This window comes from Lepidothrix coronata, unplaced genomic scaffold (genome assembly GCF_001604755.1).
Source record: "Lepidothrix coronata isolate B3197 unplaced genomic scaffold, Lepidothrix_coronata-1.0 Scaffold11, whole genome shotgun sequence".
Classification (NCBI taxonomy): Eukaryota; Metazoa; Chordata; class Aves; order Passeriformes; family Pipridae; genus Lepidothrix; species Lepidothrix coronata.
Window position 1 is genome coordinate 5,734,086 of NW_016690191.1, and position 22,835 is coordinate 5,756,920.

The following is a 22,835-nucleotide window of genomic DNA, read 5'->3' on the forward strand; positions in this document are numbered from 1 at the left end:
AACTATTTACATTGTCTCATCTTTTACATTCTAATTACCTTTTTAACACATGGGTACATATGAGAGCTGAAGGGCCCAATATTGTATTGGGATATGGAAGTTTGTTCAGAGGCAGCAGTCCTCTGTAGAAGCCTGAGGAAGTGTTGATCTCTTCTGGGATCAGGTACTGGGCACATCCCCAGAATTGGTGACTTCTTAAATGAAAGGTGTACACTTACTCAGAACAATACAGTAACAAATACACTGTGCTCACTCTGAATTAAAAGGTTTGTGATTTCCACAGGCAACCCACTTTATCTTCACATGGGAGAAGTCATAGATGGTGTCGACATGCGGGCAGAGGTTGGTCTTCTCACTAGAAATATACTTATTCAAGGAGAAATGGAAGACTCCTGTTATGGGCAAAACCAATGCCAGTTTTTCTCTTTTGATACATTTGGAGGACACATAAAAGTGAGTAACTTTTAATGCATGTGCTTGTAGGCGGTTTCAGATAGTTCCTTTCCTTTGTAAACAAGTGAAAGGATTCATGCACGAAACTAACATTGTGTCTGGGGGAAAAGGTATATCTGTCTATGAAGAAAGGGGAAGTTTGTTGGCTTGTTTTGCAACGGACTTGCTGTAAGTTTGTTCCATTTTCTTCACTGTGTCTGCGAAAACATACCCTTCTATGGGTTAGAGGGGATTCTTTAGCAGCATTGCTGTCAGTAGAGTTAATGTGAAGTTAGTTCACAGGGTACCACTGAAGCAATTGTGCTTTCTGCAGAGCACACTCGCTCCCTCAGAGAAGTGCTGGATCTCACCCTGTTATGCTTCATGTTCTAGGTGGAGGCGCTCTTGCTGTGGTGGGGGCTTTATATAAAACTGCTCCTCCACCAGTCGGTGGAAATCAGGGAGCTGTGCAAGTCTGGGCTAAAAATCACTTAAGAGTAAAAGCTGCCAGGAAATAGAGCCTGGTAGCAAATGCTCCCCCTTTCTGTAGTTGGCAGGAGTACCGTGTCTGTCACTGCTATTGCTAAACACTGCACATGCTGTTTGGCAGCTGCTCCTTGGCAGCCCTGAGCCCGTAGGTGTGCAGCTGCTGGCACAGGGCTCTGCAGGTCCTGAGCTGATGTGAGTGGAAATAGGGAGCTGACACTTCCTCCTGGGATCAGACCCCATTTTACTCTGTAAACATATTGCCTGATGAGAGAAAAAAAGCCCAAACCTGTTTTTCTTTTTTGTGTGTGTTTCTATTGTAATGCTTTACTTGGATCTACATTTGTCTCAACAGATCCTAAGGAATTTTAGCTCTGTTCACATGTCAGGAGTGGAATTAAAAAACATGGGGCAGCAAATCCTAGGCAGCTACCCGGTGCATTTTCACTTGGCTGAGGATGTGGATGAGAGAGGAGGATATGGACGCCCAACGTACCTCGATAACCTGGCTATCCACCACTGCTTCTCTAGGTGTGTTGCCATACATGGAACTCATGGCCTTCTGGTAGGAGACATATTTTATTAGTACCAAGTTCAGCTCTTTGCTTAGCCAGTGCTAAACAGCACATGCCATTTGTGATGTAAAGAGAAATCAGAACATTGAAATAAGGCATCTTTTACCCAAGAAATATACCAACTTCTCAATTTTATTTGCCTGGTGTTGGAGTTAGGACTGTTCCTCTGGTAGTGCAGTTCTTTGAAATGAATGTAAGCTTCTTAGCATAGCCTAATTAATATTATCAAAGGTGTGATCAGATGTAGTGAAATCTTTGCCTTGGTAATTCTGGACAATTTGTGATAACAGGAACTTTCATTTAAAATTAAAGCAATGGACTTTAAATGGAGTTGGCTGAAGCAATGGACCTTTAATTTTCAATGGTGATAAAAAAAGACAGAGGTTGTTCAAGTCAGGGCAATGTGAAATATATCCAAAAATGTTCACATGACAAAGGGAATGAAATATGAGCAGGACAGACCCAAACGACCGCTTCAGTGCCAGAAAAGACCTCAGGAACTTGGCTTTGACCTAGATCCTCACAAGGGCATTGTAAAGAGGAAAGTAAAAAAAAAAAAGAAGGCTTTAACAACAAAAGAATCTCAGCTGGAAAAGAAAGATTCCTGCTCCAGTCCCAACAGGTCCAGTTGCTGTGTGCTCTGCAAGATCCTGTGTAGTGTTTTGGTACCTGTGGGCATTTCCTCTTCACCTGGTGTGTGCTCACCCAGAGACATTCCCTGAGTTATCCATGACCTCCTGTGTTTTTCCTGACAACTTTTTCTCAGTCCTGAAGATAAAGCTGTGTAAGACACAACATACATGTGCTCTGTGTGTGAAAAAGTCCCCCTGAAAGGATGCATTAATGAAAATGGGATGCTGTACCATTTGGGAGCACTGTTCATGTATTCTAAACTTGATTTATATTGTCTATATCACTCACAATTATTAATTGCCTTCTAATATTCATCATTTACTCTGTCTGCAGAGCCCAATTCTGTGTAGAGAGCCCTTAGGTTGTCAGAAGACTTGTCTAGTACATGTGGATGTAGTTTATTTCTTTCTCCTCCTGTGGGTATTGAACCTTTGGAATTGAAGTAATCTGCCTAGGATGAAAAATTAAGCTTTATGCAAATAATGGTCCTTTAAAGAACAGCGTATGGTCTTGCTCTTTATCAGAAAGGAAGTTATCAAAGGTTTATCTGGATATGTGGGACGAAAGAGTTGTGAAATCAAGACTCAGAGTGTGAGACTGAGCCCTACTCATGTGATTGCTGTGGGCTTTGAGCCTGTGAATCAGTGAATAGATTTTAAATATGTGATTTAAAATGTGATTCTGTGGAAGAAATGTGGTTTTGATATATAGTCATTAAAAGAGTAATTAAAATGTAATAAAAAGCCTTGCTTTAAAATGAATTAAAATATTTGCATTTCCTGAGAAGAGTATATGTATCAGAGCAAGGCAGTCAAATAACACAGAGGGCAGTTAAATAACATCTGATGCTTCAGCGTCAGATTATGAAACTCCAGCCCTTGAGGCAGAGTAAACCAGAGAGGTGGTTTTCCCCATTCCTGTCCTGAGGGTTTAGAAGACGTAATTTTTAGAGGGACATTGGTTGGTACTCTGCTGTGCACGGGTTATGCAGAGCTGCCCGCAAGGCCCTTCCCCATCTGCTGCTCCGCGTGCCAGGCTGGTGCTGCTCTGCAAGCCAGCGGCAGCTTGGGTTCCTCACGGAAGCTGCAAACAGGCTGTGACCTGCCTCTGTGGCCAGACCCACGTCAGGCATGTGCAGGCTGCTGCAGTCTTTCATGTCTGATGTTGCAGTGCATAAAGGTCACTTATATTGTGTTGCTGAACTATATATAATTCAGTGTTTAGAGGCACCTTAATCATCTGCTCTTGGACACAGCAGCAAGGCTGCAGCCTGTGTTGTGGACAGTGTTTCATGCTGGCACACACACTAATGTGCCACTGTGACAGTGCTGCAGGTGGGTGCCTTTCCAGGCTTGTATTTTCTACTGGTGGTATGCTGGAATTGACTGGGGTTTTGTTCTGATATGTGGACCCTTATCTTCCAGTGCAAATGGAAGTGATCTTTTAATCACGTTATTTCTAGTCAGGAGAGTGATCACTCTAGTGTCCTGTGTGTAACTTTTCAGGCCTGCCATGCAATTCTGAAGCTGGGACTAATCATATTAATTAAAGCTAAAATCTGGTTTTGGATACAAGTCTGGTTTTTCATGGAGCCATTTGAAGCACAGAGTAGCCAAACTGCAGCTAAATGCAGAAGAATGAAACTCTACAATCGAAATGCTGTTTAAAACAATGAGTGGTTTGTTGTTAGTGTTCTTTCCAAAATTAATCCTCCGCGGCCTCCTTAGCGCAGCTTCTGCCCATCATTTGGGAGAGCAGAAGTAGCCAGGCTTATTGATCTTAGCAGGCTGGCAGAGACAGTTGCATTTTTGTCTAAATCCATTTCCTAGATCTGTATTTCCCAGACTTGGCTGGCAGGGAGGGACATGTTCAGTGTTGCTGTACGTAGGTTCTCTGTCACTCTCCCTGCAGCTCATTCTGAGGAGCTGTACCTGTGTGCAGGGTCAGTGGATTTCCAACACTCCATCAGTAGAGCTGTGTTGTGGTGTATTTTTAACTCTCTTTTGAACACCTCATTGAGGGAGAAACAAGAGCAGCAGATGAAAAGTCAGAGGGGTGACTGCCAGGAAAACAATGAAATCCAGCAGAGATATACCTATGGGGACTATACTGTTTGTGACTCCAGATGTTATGTACAGTTGCAGCCCATTAAAGGGAAATTACAGGATATGATTCTATGAAATGGATTTATTTCAAGTATCCCTCTGTATACAAAAATAACCAAGTAGGTTAATATTAGTTAATCTTGCAGTCTAACATAGACATAACTGACGTCAACAGGAATTTTGTGTGCCTGGAGAGGGAATATATATATGCTGACAGGGATCATTTGAGTACAAAGTTAAGATTTCAGAAAGATTTAGTAACAAATAGCTGGTATTTTAACTAGCCTGATCTAGTATTTAAATTTAAAGGAAGGATTTCTGAATTTATCTTCATAAGACTGTACATCAAAGGAGGATTGTGCTAAGTCCTCTTGGTCGAATTAGGGTTTAATGCAATATCCCTGAGCATGTCAATTAATATTAAATAGACTGAAATGGTAAAATATCATCTCTGCCCAAGATGATCATTACAGGAATGAAGTGGCCAGGCACCTTCTGAGAATGGAGGAGAAAAACAGAAATCTCATTAATATAATTTACTTCACGTTTAAAGAATTTTTTACTTTATTTTGGAAGTGTTGCAGTCATGAAAATTTCTGGATTAACCAAGCTAATTTGTTGGTTTATCATGCGAGACACACTTATATTTACGTATCTTTATGCAACTAGTCACTCCATGACACTGACTCAAATATTCTCTTTTAGAGCTGAGGGCGGTTTTAAATCAAGCACTTTGAATTTTTCCTTTAATTATGCATGTGATCTTCTTCAGAGTAATCTTAATAGCAGTTTTGCTATATCAGATCAGTCCACAGCTATGCACACTGCATGTACTTCGAGTCAGCTCAGGGACTGATGGAGGCACCTCTCGCTGTGCAGAGGGGTGGCAAACCCGCTCCATCAGTGTTTTGGGAATTTATTGCTAAGCAAAGCACATCAGTTGTAGCTCCTACTGTAGCCTGTATCCTTTTTCCCAGGTAAAAGACACCATTGGCTATGACACCCTGGGGCACTGTTTCTTCCTGGAAGATGGGACGGAGCAGAGGAACACCTTTTATCACAACCTGGGCCTTCTCACAAGGCCGGGGACGATCCTGCCTTCGGATCGCAGCGAGCTCATGTGCCTCGCCATCCGCAGCCACGTCCATGGGAATTACACTCCTGTGCCAAGCACTGACTGCATGTAAGTGCTCCAGGAGCTGTAGCCAGGTTTTGCACTTACATTGTGCTTATAGCTGGGTCCTGGAGAATGGTGTGGTGAAACTTCAAAGGTGCTATTTAATATGAAATGAGAAATTGTAGCTTTTTCTACCATTTTTCATTTTAAAACTTGACCATGTTTTGCTTGCAAAGATATCTACTAACACCTGCATGAATCCTAGGCAAGGAATATTTGCTGGTGGTTATTCCTGTCACTGTTTTTAGAGAATCATGGAATCACAGAATGGCTTGGGTCGGAAGGGACCTTAAAGATCATTTAGGTCCAACCCCCTTGCCATGGGTAGGGACACCTTCCACTAGACCAGGTTGCTCAAAGCCCCATTCAGCCTGGCCTTGGACACTTCCAGGAATGGGGCATCCACAACTTCTCTGGGAAACCTGTGCCAGGGCCTCACCAACCTCACAGTGAAGAATGTCTTCCTAATATCTAATCTAACCCTGCCCTCTTTCAGCTTAAGACCATTCCCCCCTGTCATATCACTCCAAGCCCTTGTCAAAAGTCCCTCTCCAGCTCTCTTGTACCACCTTACAGGTACTGAAAGGTGCTCTAAGGTCTCCCTGGAGCCTTCTGTTCTCCAGGCTGAACAACCCCCCACTCTCTCAGCCTGTCTCCATAGGAGAGGTGCTTCAGCTCTCTAAATCATAAATATGTTAGAGCACTTTGCTCATTTCTGAACACCTTTCAGTTCTTTCTGAGTACGATGTTAAAGGCTCCATGAAATCTTTCTGATAAATGCAAGTTTCTCCAGCCCTAGTATAGGCTGGCAACACAGTTTAGCAGAGGAAATTTGTATTTTCATATTTTCTGTAAAAGAATGCAGTGGACAAACTCTACTTAACTGAATTAATTGCAGTTATTGTTGCTGAAATGCTAAGGCTTCTTGTGTGGTTATTACAGATCTATTTTGCATCTCTTCAGTGGATTTTTGATTATTTAACAGTTAAGGTGGATAAAAAATGTTTGAAAAATCTCTGCTTAGAATGATCAAATTAATTGGTACAGTCATGAGAGAAGGTTTACAGTGTTTTTACATGTGGTCTTTATTACTGACAAAGATGTTACCCAATGAAGTAAGACAACAGATGACAATGTTTCCATAGCTATATTGGCTTCTGTTTGTACCACTACTGATCTTCCCTCTGAAGAAAAACTCCTTATTGGGACAGACATAAAAATTATATCTCCTTAATCTTCTGCTTAATGGGTTATTTGCGGCTTGCAAGGAGAGTTGTTTTGTTTTGGTTCCCACAAAAGCTTCAGAAATTCATAGAGAATCCCCTAACTCCTGCCATTGCCCCTGAAATTTCAAAACACAGACCAAAACTTTCACTTTCAGACATTTTCCAAAGCTGCTTAACTTAAAAAAAAGATCCTGGATTTCCTTCAGCTGCATGAACAGAGCATGGATTTTGTGTTAATGCTCTCATATAATTTACAATAGGTTCAGCATGTGGTTCCATAAATGACCATGTCTGACATTACTAGATGGTTTCTTTTCCTTTAAGAGTGTCATTAAAAGGTTGTGGGGAGTTTTAAAGTCAATAGGAGAGTTGTGGCTCAAGTCCAGTGAAGTGCTATGAAAATGTATCCCTTCCTGTTTGGTAACTGCTTAGGATCATTTTGATTTTGGTTTTTCAGGGCTGTCAGCACGTTCTGGATTGCAAATCCAAACAACAATTTAATAGAGAATGCAGCAGCTGGTGCTCAGGTAACCATTTAATGGCAGAGCTACGCTTTGCCTCCAGTTCCCATATATTCCACTTTTATTGGTGTCATTAGTGTGAGGGCAATAACTGTAACATTTAGATATGTACTTTTGCAACCTTTGTCTCTGTAAAGAACTTCAGTTATTTTAAGATACTGTAAGTATTTGCCTTCACTCCTCCACTGACTTCTCTCACAACTGTAACTGGAAATGGTATGTGATGTCTCTTAGCAAATGTTGATTTTTATTAGTAGTTAATAGTTAAATGCTCAATCAAATTTTATATTTGTGTGTATAAATATACACTCTCCTTGTATTATCCTTTATGTTTACCCAAACCGTGTTTGTGTTTAATATGCCTGTACAGATTGGCTGTTTTCTAATACACCACATGAATTTCACCCACAATAAATGCATTTTTTAAATCCATGTGTGTGCTCCCCAGGGACCCACTGTGCATGCCAAAAGATAAGCTGGGAGGTGTAAGAGTCATGGGCTTGTGTGTGTCCCCAAGGACCCAAGTTTGGCAGGCTCAGGTTAGAAATCTGGCCAGCACAGTGTGAAATCCTAAATTCCCCAGATAATCTGTATCATTAATTGCAAGGTCCCATTTCTCAGACCTCCCTTTGTCTTCTAGGATGTCGGGATATGGTACATCTTCCACCGGGTTCCCACTGGACAGTCTGAGGGGCGATATCCAGAGGGACAGGCTGAACATACCCCCTTGGGAGTATTTTACAACAACAGAGTCCACTCCAATTTCAAGGCATGTGGATGATTTTTATGTTTCTATCAATGTAATAGTATGGCATGGGGCTGACTGCGTGTGCTTCTCTGAAATCAGATGATTGTGGGTGTCTTACATTTTGATAAAATTCTTTTTAACACTATATGAAGACACAATCAACTTTTGGGGGTGATGGTCTTTTTAATTATTAAAGAGGGAGCTGAGCAGAACGAAGGTCGCATTCCAGGCACTTCAGTTGCATGGGTGCATTAGAGGGGATGTGCTCAGGCCATAGGTACACCTACTGCTAAATGAGATTTAAGGAAAGACAGGCAGCACACTGAGCACTGCTGTTGGCTACAATGGTGCCAGGATATAGGGGGATGAGCAAAAGTCCTTTGTGCCAGGGCCTGCTCATCACCTCTGGAAAATGAGACCAAAAATTCAAGGATATTTCCAAGAAAAGCACTTTCCTCCAATATACTGTTTACATGAAAACATAACCTGTAAGTTATAAAATGCATTTTTAACTCCTTTCTCAGGATTCTATATTGAAATCAGTGGTGTTCTGTGTGACTTGTATATTTTACATCTTGGTCTAGGGCAGTTGCTGCTCTTGCCCAAAGCCTGTAAGTTGGCTACAGCAGCTCATGTTCTCTTTTGACTGTCAGGGGACTTGTCACTTGTTATTTGAAGCCTTAATTCTTAACAACACTCTTTTTCCAAAAAGTTATCAAGAGCTTGGCAGAGTCCCTTATTGCTTTCTGCGAGGGAGAGAGAGAGTGGGAGTTCAGAGCCTTGCTTTGGGTCAGAAGACAGCCCAAGATGCTGATGCATAACATATGGCAGGGCAGGCTCTGTCCTGACTTCAGCGTGCTACATCCTGTGCTAATGTCATGCTGAGCAGTGCCAAGTGACACCGAAAGGGAAGAGAAAGCCCAGGCTGCAGGCGCTCCCTGTGCCTGCACGCACTGGCTGCCCACATTCATTGATAAAAATCTGGGCTCTCTGGTCTCTGTTGAGCGATCTGTTAAAGTAACTGGAGTCATGTGCATTTTCAGGCTGGTTTTTTTATTGGAAAAGGAGTAAAGACAACAAGAGCCAACGCTGAAGATCCCAGAGAGTATCTTACTGTCGATAATGCCAGGTAAGCACATGCTGTATGGCTGAGTATTTTGGATGGTTGTATTGCTTCTTGGCTTCTGCATTGCATTTAGCAGATCATTAATGCCTCGTTATGGCTGGAACGTCTGAGAAAAGCACACAAGCTATCTCTCATGTGCAGAGGAAAATACTCCACAGATATGCACTGAATTGTTTGTGTTATTGCTGACCAAAAAGGACACACGTGCACTTGGGGTTATGAGGACTAAGCAGTGAAGCATGTGAAAGAGGATCTAGATTTCATTAGTCCATTAGTGAGTTTGTAAACTCTAACATTTATTACTAATTACTTAGAAGAACTTACATCTGAGACGTGATGTAAGAGACTGCTGAGACTGGTCTAGGATTAATGAAGAAAATAAGTAGCCTCAAAGGTTTTTGTCAGCTGCTTTGAAACCCCTGAGCTTCCTTCACAGGGTGGAAGCAGGTAAATTAAGGCTGTTTTCTCACTCACTGCAGTCCTATGGGTGTATGTGAGGAGGTTGTGACAGAAATCAGCTGATGCTCCTGGTCAAGCCTTGTTTTTTTCTCTCCTCCATTATGCTCTATCAATGCCCCATAGGATGTTCCCACAAGGCTGAAAGGAAAGGATGAGTATGTGTCCCTTGTGAGACTTCCCTGCCAGGGTCACCCCCTTGGGCACTGAGGAGACATGTGCCTCAGTACATCAGCTGGAAGAAATGGGAGGTGAAGGTAGACTCAGATAAAGCAACAGCGATTTTATTTCCAATTTGTCCAAATCTACCATTAACAGCCAGTATGGCAAGAAACAGCCTGTGGGTAATTGAGATGGACCCAGTTCCCAGGGTGAATCCTTTTTTCTTTTGACAGCTTCTCTTTCAGCAGACAGAGAAGCATATGGAGGTCTGGTCTGTACAGGCAAGGAGAGCAGCTCCAATTACTCTGTTATCTTTGCTGAATGAGATTTTTGAACGTGCCTAATTGATTTTCTAGCACCAACACAGGGATTCTCAATGTAAGGACATCTACAAAAGGACCCAAGTGACTTCAGAAAAATGTTTTCTATGCCTCTAAATCACACTGAATCAAACTAAGGAGTAGTTGTGGGCCAATTGTAGTCTAGTGAGAACTCACCTGCTCATTTCACTGGTGCCAGAATTTAATCCTTATGAATGTTTCTTGTTTTCTGCTTTGTACCAAAGCACAGAAATGAAATCAGGCTAATGGCCTGACTCTGATCCAGACCATATCACCTCTTTAGATCCACCATGCCAATATTTGGAAGCCAAACAAGGTCTGCTGGGCACAACTGCCTCTGTCTGAGGTCAATTCCTGTGTCTCCTGTGCTGTATTAACTAAGCTTCTCGCTTCAGGTTTCGCCCACATCAAGATGCTGATCCTGAAAAACCACGAGTTCCTGCTGTGATTGATCATCTTATTGCTTTCAAAAATAATGACCATGGTGCCTGGGCCAGGGGCGGTGACATTATTTTCCGCAACTCAGGGTAAGTTACTGTAATGACCTGTTCTATCATTCCCCTCACAGCAGACATAAATAGGTCTGTAGGCCAAATTCACTGCAGACATTCCTCATCATTTACACTATTGTGTTTCTTCTGTCCCAGGTTTTCAGACAATGGAATTGGACTCACTCTGGCAAGGTAATTTCCTAAAATAGACTTTCTTCCCATTATTTTTCCTCAGCGTAACATGCTCAAGAATAGAAGCTGAGACGCTCCCCTGGTAATTAGTATTAGACAGGAGAAAAGCTCACATTTCCCTCTCAGACCACATCAAGTTGTCCCTGGGCAACCATTAATACAAGGGGCAATTTATTCTTTCTCTTTGTCTCAGCATGTCTGGGGAATACATCATAATGGCTGGATATTTCCTCCTGAATGGGAGGTCCTGAACGGGAGGTCCCGATGCTGAAGCACGAAGCTACCTTGGCACTAACTTGCAGGTTTCTAAACGTACTTCAAGGCAGCTTCTTATAGCAGTGCATGCACCTTCTTCCAAAATAAAGAAAAACTCCTTCTGCGTCTGTGGTATAATTAAAAGTGTTAATTAATCAGTAGTGCTGTGCTGCATGGTTACATGTTGTTTCTCTGCTTGCAGTGATGGGACTTTCCCGACAGATGAAGGCTCCAGCCTGGAGGTTACACGCTCAATTTTTGTTGGAGAAAGCAGCAACTTTGGCTCCCAGGGAGGCCAAAACAGCTACTGGGGAAAAGGGGCAAATGGAGAATACAGAACACTGCCCAGAAACAAGTGAGTTATTCTTCTGCCATTTCTTCCTGGCATGAGTAAAAGCTAGAAGAAAAGCCTTAGGAATTAATGTCACTACTGATGAGTAATTTATTCCAGGTGTTTAAATTACTGTACAGGCCAGAAATAATAAGCATGCAAATAAACTCACTCTTTAGGCCAACAGCTTGAGAGCATTCTTGAGTTAATGTGTTTGATTTAGTTTTCTCCTTAATTTATTAGTCACTGGAGAATGGATTAGACAATCTGAGATATACCACTGGCTTTTGTGTAGTGCTTCAGTAGCACAGCACTGAGGTGATGGTGCAGCTCCCATACACCATGATACCCTCCCTCTTGCAAGTGTAGGGGAAAACACGGCTGGTTTGACAAAGGAGAAATCATTTTTATAGCATCTTCTTTCTTTTTTGACAGCTGTATGTTATTTTCCATTTTCAGCAGCACAGCCTCCTCTCTAGCAACTACAGTGCCTACCCCTATCCTCACAGCAAGGTGTGCTTCTCCAAGCCTAGATTCTACCTTAATGTTTGGTTTTGGTAAAGCTTACCAATTATTAAACCTTCCACAAGGTATATAAAATTAAGCAATAGGCAGTACTCATTAGATATGCCATGCACACAGCCCTGGCTATACATGTCTCGGCCATAAGTGATAACAGGAATGGGATCTCTGTAGGACAGTAAGAATAATCAGATCTATCCTCAGTTATTATTGGTGATTTTATTGAAATTGAAAAAAAACCTCTTTTGCAGTTCAGACAAGCTCTAATCACGTTTTTAAGCAACATGCTCTTGGAAAGGGGTATGACAGAACATCTGATATCTGTCCTTCTGCACTTGCTTCCAAGGAGACACTTGCCTCCAGGGAGTCTGACTGCTATCATTTTCCAGTCATGCTCATGTTTTCCTGAGAAACCTGCCTGCCCCGGAACAAGGAACCTGATGGCAATGCTGACATACAGCCCTTTGGGTCTTCATCGTGGTGATGAACTCCTGGGTGGCTGGGGGCAAAGGCTTTGAGCTGCTTTACCCCAGCCTGCAAGCCTTAGGCAAGCTTATGAGTCAAGTTTTTGGCTTTTGAGCCTCATCCTGTACAGGATCTTCAGCAGAGTTTCATCTTTCCTGTGTGAGGAGTCTTCAGATCCCAGATTTGGGAAAGAAAAGGTGGTTTAGCTGCTTGTTAATATCCTTCTATGCTGTCAGAAGACTCGGAGTTTTCCTAAACTTTTAACACAGGACTGTGTTGGTATTTAAATCTCCCAGGACATTCCCTATTCGTGGATTCCAGATTTATGATGGGCCTGTCAGGATGGCAAGATGCACTTTCAAGAAGTTCACCCCAACTGTTGACAGACACTCAAGTGCCATTGGATTCTTCATGAAAAACTCCTGGCAGATCAGCCCCCAGAACAATGTGTCGCAGATCCTGATGGAGAAAAGTGTAAGTAAGAGAAACAGAAATGTGTGCTGTGTAGATGTGCAGGTTTTTGAAGTTTTTAGAAGTGATGAGAGATCTATCCCACAGCAGGATTTCCAAGCCGTGGTGCTTGTTACATTGGTACATGCCAACAATTTATTTTGCAACACTTTTTTTTTTTTTTTTAAATTAAGGTTATTTAATAGGCAAGTAAAATATGATGATACCTTATGCCTGGGCAGACATACATAAAATAACTGCATTGGAAAAAGGTTTCACTCTGTAACCAGAAGACCCAGAACACAATTCTTAGCTGGTGTAGCACTGCCAGCTGCTGAGGACCTGGTGAGGACCTGGCCTCAGAGGCTGAGAGGGTCACACATGAGATGTCAGGAGCTGGTGAGCTGCAATACAGTTCTTCTACAGAAATAGCAAATGCACTTAGAAGCAAAGCCATGACCCAGTTTCTGGGATCAGCTGTGAAATTCCTGTTGAGCACAACAGGGACTTGCTTTGAGCTGTGACAGCAGAATGAAGCTCTGTATCTCTGCCTTGGCAGGAGCTGTAGGATGCTGAGCAATTCCAGTCCTTGTCCTGGATTCCTGCAGGGATCATGACCCTGGACACTTGGCTTGGGAAATGACGGATTCCACCTGGCTCGCTCCCAGGGGTCGTGACCTCTCCTTAGATTTTTTTCAGACAAGGTCCATACTTGTTATGATGTCCATGAACTGTAGTAACTTTGGCTTGAGGTTTGGCTTTATCTTGAGGAAAATTTCCACTGCTCTGAGATTGACCAATATCACCCCCTCTGACAACCAGACAGTTTGTGTCCCCTCCCTGGGACACTTCAGACCAAGAACCTTCATGAGAGGATGACGTTGACTGCAGTCACTTGACTGCTCCCCTAAAGAAAACGCAGTTAGTGTATTTTGGTAAGGAGATCTTAGTTACCTTAGATGCTTTATGGAGCTTTGGAATAAGGGCTAATTTGCTGTACCTTCTTCATGTCCTCCCTTGGGGAAATGGTTATGAGATGGTCATGGGGAACATGAATGAGAAAATCAACCTGGGACTGGGGAGGGGAGCCTAGAGAAAAAAAGTCTGATCAGTGGAGTAGAAGAGAGTGGAAAATTTCCTCCAGTAATGGCTGTAGGACTCTGTCCACCAGAATGGTTTCAGACGGTTGATATCTATGAACATTACACCTTGAATGGCTGAAAATGCAGCTCTTTAATACAGTCACACCATTTGAGGTCAATGAGCCTGTCAAATATCCAGCATTTTTTGTCTGAGAGGCAGTTTAGTACTGCAAAGTCTTTAAGATACAAGGTTTTCAAAGCAAAAATGGCCTGAAGACATCCTAAACTCTTCTGTAAAGCAAATTAATGTAGTGGAGTGTAAGCCTATTACAAAAAAACCTAAACAAACCCAAACCATAATGACATTATCCCAAAAATTATTTATTGCGTGTACATTTCCAAAAAATATCCATTTTTAAATTTGGTATTTTACCAACTTAAAAAACATCTATATTTGTAAGCACCTGCATCCCACCAATTTTCACTTTGATTCTGTTTTATCTGGATTCAACCCAGATGTGCTACATCTGATTTCAGACTTGAAGGGCCACAGCCTGTTTATTGTTGTTCATTGCTATATGGGTTAATATATCTTTGACTTGTTAAGATAGAGCCTGTAGACAATTTTAATTAATTTTCCATCTCCAGGGTTCATTTTATTACTTTTTAAAGGGTGGCTAAGTAGTAATTCCCTAAAGGACATCATTTTACCATAATTTTTTAAGAAGAAATTAAACATTACTGCAAGTTTTATAGTGATGACAAAACTATTAGTCATCTGAAGGAATAATTGTGTAATTAATCAGACTAATCAGAAGACTGGTTAGAAAACAAAATAATAAAGCCAGTCAGGTCTTGTTTAAATCCAGCATAAAAATAACAGTCAAGTAGAACAGAAGACCTAAACATTACACTGCATAAAAAGTATTTCTAGTTGCCTTTCCTTTGACAAAGCTAAATCTGTGCATTTAACATGAACAACATCATTGCTAGGCTTGTTTGTTTGTTTGTTTTAAAAAGAGTGCTTTAAAAAAGTTATTTCAAAGCAGTGGAAGCAGTAGTTGGTTTTAACCCAGCTGAGGTCATGACTGATGGTTGTGGTTGACTGATGGTTGTGGTCTCCTGTAGATCTGTCAGTCAGCAGGAGCTGGAGAGCTCGAGGAAGATGGCACAGCCCAGAACAGAGCCATGCCCAGAACAGAGCCATGCCCAGAACACTGGTGCATCATTTCTTAAGAAGACCTGACAGATCTCTTTTTATTCACAAAAAAGCAACTCATTTATCCCCCACCCATTTGGGGCACAGGTCCTGTAGGGTGAGGTGAGGAGTAGGAGGGTGTACCTGACCTTTTGGGCTCCCATGAACAAGACCACCTTCAGCAGGTGCAGGAGACTCACGAACTCTCCCAAACTCCGCTGCTAAAAGTCCCTCTGGTTATTTTGTCCCTGCAGCCAGGAGCTCAGGGTGGATTCAAGCCTATTCTACTCCTACCTGTGCCAACACTACGGCATCTTGGAAACTATTTGTGCCAAAGAAACTCCAGCAGTCTGTGCTGGAGGGGTCCCCAGAAGAGCCCACAGGGGCCAGTGCTGACTTCTGGCTATGGAATAGCGACTCCCATGGGATTGCAGTCCTGCCTGGCCAAGAGATGTTGACTTTACTATGTTCAGCCTGAGTTGTCTTAGTGCTGAGTTTCTGTGTCAAAGCATACATTTACAAACAGTTCAGGATGGGAAAAAGAAAAGTAGGCACTGAGTTAAAGTCTGTTATCTCCTAAAAATGAGGGCAGAAAAAAAATTATCCCAACCCTACAGAGGCGCCTGACCAAAGGGAACTTGGCAGGGTGAGGGTTTGCATCACTCCAGCAGAGCAAAAGCCATGGGGGCAGAGTCCTTGGGTGGTAAAACAGAGGAAGATTCACACTGGATGAAAATGGTTTTCTTAAAATGATAACAGCGATACAGTGGTATGGTATGTCTTTTATTGGCAGCTTGTGCCAACACTTGAATTTTAGAAAAAGTTGCAAGTTATTACAAATACTTTCCAGTACATTATTATTTTTTAATTTAGAGAGTGCAGTCGTCAGGTCTACCCTGCAGGTGTGTTAGATGCCTGCCTTTGGACAGGCTGAGTTAGCAGATTCCTAAGAGATTACATACTCACATAAACATCATCTGTCAGGTCTCCCTGTCAGGCTTCAGACAGGTAATTCAAGTGACCTTTATACCATATCACTCTGAGGCAATCCACACTTAGTGAAAATTAGGTGTCTGAATAGCAGTATGGTATCTATACATGACCTGTCTCTGCACCCTCTTCTAGCTCATTCCTAGCTCCATGTGAACATACCTGAGGAGCTGAGTTTTTGTTCCTGTGTGTGCACTTAGAAAAAAAATATACAGTGCCATAGCTGTAATTGCAGACTCAGTTACACCCCTATCCCACAGTGTACCAAACTAAGGTAACCTTGAGGCTTATACAGGAAGTGACACTGCTCATTAACATTTCCATTTAATTTCTGACTTTCAGACTTTTTAGAGGAGAATGTTAGAGATCAGAAATAGCATTAGCACCAAAACTGTCTGCTGCTGGATGGAAACACTGAGAGTGTTGATCAAATGTAAGCTGTACTGGCTGTGCCTTCCTTTGGTTTGAAGTGCAGCTGACTTTGTTCTCCTCCCAGTGAAGTGCCTGTTTTCATATTCAACTCCAGAACTGCACTGTCACAAAGTATTTATAAGAGACCTTTGAGCTGCAGCAGTGTTTACATTTTTTAAAATCTCCTCTTTTATAAATTAAAACAAGAGAAAAAAACCAACTTTTGGGATCCTCCTACTTTGCCAAGTAGCCTTTTGGGAAAAACTTCCCGCAGTGCAGTAAGAAAACGTTCTAACAAACTCAAAAACACACATTAAATTTCCATGTGTTTGAATGTCCTTTAAAGGAGACTGTTTCAGGTGTTTATTTATGAGATTCATACTTAGACAAGAAGGTGGCAGGAAAACGGTTCTAGGCTTCAATTTAATTTTAAAGGAATAAAGACTTTTATTCTGCAAGCAGTTGTTGCTGCAGTGGTCATTCTTTTTAAGGCAATGGGCATCCCATCTAACTCAGAATCACAATAACCCTCCTATTCTCCTAAGCCCTTCTGTTTATTATTGTTAAAATAAAGCCTTTAAAGCCTTTAGTAAACTTGCAGCCTAATCCTGCTGACCCTAATTCTTACTCATGTGCACAGTCCAATTAAAATTAGTTGGGCTAAATGGAACAAATTACAGTCCTTTGGGTCGGCGTGATCCAGTTGCTATTTATGCTGTTTGCTTTCATGCACACTGCTGCTGGATTCATTTGGAATGCTTGACCTGGAGTAATTATTTTCTTGATTACTTCAGAACTTAATCTTCACAGACTGTAATAATTTTATCTGCAGACGTTAAAATATTCCGTGGTTGTTTTTTTTTGGTTTGAGTTTTTTTTTTTTTTTTTTTTTTTTTTTTTTTTTTTTTCTGAACATCTGCAGTTTCCTTGTTTTGCTGGATTTTCATATCAGGGCAGATATTTTTACTTAGCTACTGAAAAATCTTGAGAACAGAGATAATGAGGATAATGCTGCTTCCTGTTATTTCTATTTCCTAAAAAAAAAATAAATTCTTCATGGGATATATTAGAATGTGCACAAGAGCCAATTCTGAGAATTGATGTCACTTTTAAAAGTTTTATAGGGCTTTAGGAGGAACAGACATGGAAAATACATGAGAAAATTCCCCAAATATCCAGTAATTTTTGTTTCTTTATTAAAAACTGGGATATTCTTCAGTAAATTTCCTAATCATCCAGCACTTCCTCCACTTTCAGGCATCTTCTTCCTTTTGCCACCACTCAATCTGTTGCTGTATGACTTGAAGCAACACATGGTTGTGTAGATGTCCAGTTTTTGTGAAAACATCTCCTGGGATTAAGAAACAAGAGGGAAAACCAGCATGGCTGGCATTTTTTTTTTCTAAATAGAAGAGGCAAAACAAAACTCTTTGCTCAGACAACAGAGCTCTCCAGTTCCAGCTGTACCACTGTTTTAGCTGTTAGAACGCTGCAAGGGCAAGTCCTTACTTTGAGCTGACCAGTGATTTTTCATCTTATTTGCTCCTCTAGGTGGGACTGAAGGTGTTTTTTGGCAGACCAGGCCAGTGGTTTGGAAACAATGACAATGACGGTGACAAAATGTCAATCTTCCATGACCTGGATGGCTCAGTGACAGGGTACCCAAACACCTTTGTGGGCAGAGCAGACAACTACCTGCTGCGTCATCCCGGGTGTCTCACTGTCCCACGCTGGAATGGGGTGATGTGTACAGGGAAATTCGCACAGGTAACGGGGGGCAGCTGCTGGCAGCACCACGGGGTGTGCAGGGTGGGCATCCTCAGTCTGTGAGGGGTGATGGAGCGAAGTGTCCTCAAATAGTCTGTGAGATAAGAGCTGAATGATAAATTTGGCATAATCTTACTCCTTTCAGTGTCGTCTGCCTAATTCCAAGGAGTCAGTAAAGCTCCTGCTGTGCAGTTGCCTGCTATAAGGAGCCCCATCTCCTCCCATTGCCCACAAGAGGCTGCAAGTTGAAATTGTGTTGGAGGAAAGTTTGGTGTTTTCTAGTTCCAGGCATTTGTCCACTCTGTTGTGGGATTCTAGTGGATAGTTCTGGTGAATCAAGTTTCAGTAATGGAAGATGTTACTTCTCTGGTACACCCTACTTGTGTTCAGGATGGTGAAACGGGTGGTTGAGATGAAAACCCCCACTTATTTCCCATCCAGAAATCACTGACTGAAGGATAGTCAGCCTTAGGTCAGGATGATCTTAAACCTTCACAGCAGTGAATATCCAAGGTATGTGTGTCACCTTAAGCTAGAAGAAATTGTATGTATTTGTTTTAGTTGCACAGCAGAGAGCAGGAGTTGCTATTTAAGTATCTAAACATTGGACTTAAAAAACCCTGGTGTGCTTTGGCTAGGCAGAAACAGGACTGGGCTCCTCTGAAACACACCCATTGGATTAGGGCTTTGTCCTTGGCACTTAGTTTTGCTCTGTTTCTCTAGAGAAATGGTCAAACCTACTCTGGCAACCCAACAGTTAAATTCAGAATTGCAAATAAGTAGGCATTTATGCTTTTATTTCTATTAATATACTCCTGGTTATGGCATTCTACTTGGTGAGGAAGTTTTTCCACCATAGAAAATTTCCTTGGCTAGGTTTAGGCAAGCATAAACATTTGCTTCTCTGGGATCCATTACTTACCAGAGTTTTTCAACTCATCAGCATCCAGCAGGATGAGTAAAGGTCATATTAAATGCTTCACTTTATGGGTTTTGGGGAGGGAAATATATGTATGTGCAGAAGAAGCATGTAGAAGAAATTGGTCCTGTGCAGCAGGGTTTGATTAATTTGAAAAGTATAATTGTCAGAATATTTCAGCTTAACTCTGATTCTCAGCACCCTGAGTAAGTGGTGATTTGTTTACTTGCTAAATTCTGAGTGTCATACTTCAGATCAAAAGCCTAAAACAGTGAATCCGATTATAGAGAAAGATGGTTTGCTTTGATCTTAGCAACTTTATTACAAAATCTGTTTTTCTTTTCCTTTTCATGTAGCTCTGGTAGACAAGAAATTTTATTCTTCCCTAGTTCAAGCAGGTGAAAATGTCCTTTCAGCTGAAGGAAATACTGACTCCTATGTTACTGCTGAATAGAGCCCAAGATAGTCAATCTAGGGATGGGCTACTTGGCATGGAAAACTGAGATCCAAGTCCTTCAGCTAACATTGCAGGCAAATCCTTTCTGAGCTAAGTGCCTAGAGTACAGTTAATTCCTTTCTGCTTGGTTTCTTTCATTCCCATTTCATGCTCCTCTTCTCCTGGATGTAATTTGCCCAAGAAAGGAAACGCCTGGGGAAAAACAATTCCTCTGGCAGTGTTTTTAGCTCCAAAAAATCCTGGGGACAGGCTTTCCTGAGGGTGTTTTAATCTGGCAGCTCAGGCTGACATTCTCACCCTCTTATGGTTAGTTCTTGGCCTTCCTCCTCACTGTCTCCAAGCAGCATCATGCCATGTTTCCCATGTGGTGTCCAAGACCTTCCTTGAGCAGGGAGCACTAAATAATATCTCATGCTTAGGCTTCTTTGGTAGCCTAAAAAAAAGGCTAACAAAGAAGGGTTCTGGGACCAGCTGAAAATCATGAAATTCACATAAGCAAGAACTATCAGGTCTTTCTGTCCTCCCCTTTTGCTTCTGGAGCCTGTAAGGTTGCTGTTGTCCAGATAAGACCAACCCCTTTGCTCTTTAATGATAGTTGAAACTCTCATGTTGTAATGTAAATAAAGCAAGGCTTTGAGGAGGAACATTAAATAGAGGGAGACTCACAGGGAAATCCCAAGAGCTGTCAGCTCCACATCTTCTGGCAGTCTCTGTGAGTCACTCAGATTCCATCATCAGGGCACTGAGGTCCTTGGTATTCTGTCAACCTCCCTGTTGCAAAAGCCAGTAATAGAAAATGTAGGGAGAGACTCATTTCATAGTTCTCTTCATGTAGGTGTGTGAGATTTCCAATAGCAGTGAACTGGGACTCCTTGGCACCTCCATTACTTGTTAAAATGTAAATTAGATTCCTGAACCTTTTCTGATTTTTATATAAATTTTAAGACAAGTGCCTTGGCTCCCACTGGGCAGTTGAAGCTGTGCACTTACTACTTGCCCGCAGACTTCACAGCAGCTCACGAGGGGAGGTTGTGGAAATTCTCCTTTTTGGTATTATTCTTTATTAAAATAAGCAAAGTTTTTGGCAGTATGTGCTATTTTCTTTTATAAGCTTAAGAAGGTGTTAGACAGTCATAAGAGACTGCCACATAGCCAAATTAGTGTCAGCTTTGAATTAACAAAAAATGGATGCCTTGCAATTCTAAAATACCTTAGGAAATGCTGTTGATTTTGCACCAGTTCACTTAGTCACTACCAAACTGCAGTTGGCTGAAATAGAAATTGTTCCATTTTTGTTAACTCTGTTCTTTCAGTGAATGTTTGCAATTGCACTGATCTTGCACCTCCAAGGTTTTGTGGACTGGGTATCTCTGTGGCTGCTTTTGCTACTGATGCTCCTAAATGTACAGCAAGCAAGAGATGCAGGACGTAGCGAGTGGGGCTTTTCTAACCCCAAGGAATCCATACAGTCCCTGGGTATCTGTGGTGCTTGAGGATTATCAGAACCTCACAGACTGTGAAGAAAGAAAAGCCTGTGAGGTGGTGTCTGTTTTCAGCTTATGGTATCTGTTTTTGGACAAAGATGTCCAATTTCGATCTCTGATGTACACCAATTAAAACTCAAAGTAGTTTTCCTGGTGTCAGTGACACCCCAGCATGTCAGAGAAAGCAAACTACATTTTTTAATTTCTGCAAGAAAGAATTTTTAAAGTATTTACTTGGAAATTTCATCAACAAAAGGTTTCTCCCTAAGAAATTAACCTTTTTTGAACAGTCAGTCAACCAGAAAGAAGATATGTTTTGAGCTTCTCATTATTAAGGTGTTTCTCCCCAGCTTGATAGCTGACAGCACCACAGAACAAAAGCAAGGGTAAAGAAACTAGAAAGCAAGAAAATGTTTTCTCAGAAACCAAGACTGTCAGTTCCAGTACTTTGCATGTTGCTTATCTCCATACTCAGTATCCAGTTGAATAGCAGATTCCTCTGAATTGTAAAGAACTTATCTTCTCAGTTTCACAATCTACTCGGGAAAATTGCCATGTAAGCACAGGGAAATCTGACACATCTCTTTAGCATGAAGTGTTAAGCAGCTAAAATAACAACTATGTCCATTAAACCATCTAGGCAAGTAGAAGGTTCACATTTTATAACATTTTAACCAGCTTTTCTTCTTCTATTACATTAAGTTGTCACCACTTCTCATATTGTAAAATCTCTTTATGACCCACTTTCTTTTAAAGATTTTGATGGAGTCAACCAAAAATTGTGGAGATGTTGCTAAGGAGGATGGATTTTAATTCTGGAAAGTGGATGGATTTTTCACTCCAGAGTCCTGTTGACTTAGTGATGCTCCCTGTGGGCAAAACAGGCTCTTCACACAGAATCTGGATTGATTAATCAGGGCATTTACCTGCTGGGACCTCCTCTAGTGAGAAACATTTTGCAAGATCCACCAATCCCCACGGGTCTGAAAATCACATCCTCAGTGGCTGGCAGTTCTGGAAGGCAGTCACTCAGTGGCTACCGGTGGTGACTGCAGGAGACAAGTCATTTTACAAATGTTTCTATAACACATATGTGACATTTTTCCTTGTTCTGGTAATTACCGTTTCATTCTCAAAACAGCTGTGACCATTATCCTTAATGTCAGACCTGTGATTTGGTGCCTAGGCCTCTGGAGGAAAATGTTATCAACAAATCTGTGACATGCTTTCCTCATCATCTTACTGAAGCATTCTGCAAACTCTTCCTGCCCTTTTTTGGACTCATTAACCATAGTAGCAAGCATCTTAGGCCACGCATACCTTGCTGTCTTTTTTTTTCCCCTCTTTACACAAACAGCTTAAATTACATAGGAATCTTTTGTTCTTGGTAGTCTGTAATTTAGGAAACTTTGGGGATCATTGAATGCACCCCATTCTTTTCTTGGTTTATTCTATCATTGGTCCATTTAATTTTGTAGTAAGTTCATTCCAACTGTTCTTTGTTAGAAAATACTGTTTTGATTGAGATAAATTAATATACTGATGGGATTTCAGATCTAACCCCACGCTCTGATCTCAGTATTTCCCCATCCCCATGTAGCCAAATGAGATTGAAATATGGTTCATTGTATTGCATGTTACTTTCCAATTGTGGTTTGCATATGAATGCAAAATAGGTTTTTCTTCTTGGTCTCATAGATTAAAAAAAATCTTTTATCAGACTGTGCAAATAATTTATTCTTCCTTGATCCATCAAGAATGAACAAATGGGCTGTGTCCAGAGATTTGTTTGGAGAGAATTACTTGATCAATTCTTTCAGCCATCAGGAAAAA

General features: G+C 41.5%; 1 protein-coding gene across 1 annotated transcript in view; it reads left to right on the forward strand.

Moving 5' to 3' along the window:
* LOC108492520 (transmembrane protein 2-like) overlaps window positions 1-22,835 on the forward strand; it is a 47,191-nt gene that overhangs the window by 2,047 nt on the left and 22,309 nt on the right. Inside the window, exons 5-15 of the mRNA XM_017804954.1 lie at window positions 284-453; window positions 1,274-1,483; window positions 5,209-5,414; window positions 7,092-7,161; window positions 7,796-7,924; window positions 8,947-9,032; window positions 10,384-10,515; window positions 10,636-10,671; window positions 11,129-11,281; window positions 12,541-12,718; window positions 17,927-18,142. Coding sequence (XP_017660443.1) covers window positions 284-453; window positions 1,274-1,483; window positions 5,209-5,414; window positions 7,092-7,161; window positions 7,796-7,924; window positions 8,947-9,032; window positions 10,384-10,515; window positions 10,636-10,671; window positions 11,129-11,281; window positions 12,541-12,718; window positions 17,927-18,142 — 1,586 coding nt within the window. The remainder of the gene's footprint in view (window positions 1-283; window positions 454-1,273; window positions 1,484-5,208; window positions 5,415-7,091; window positions 7,162-7,795; window positions 7,925-8,946; window positions 9,033-10,383; window positions 10,516-10,635; window positions 10,672-11,128; window positions 11,282-12,540; window positions 12,719-17,926; window positions 18,143-22,835) is intronic.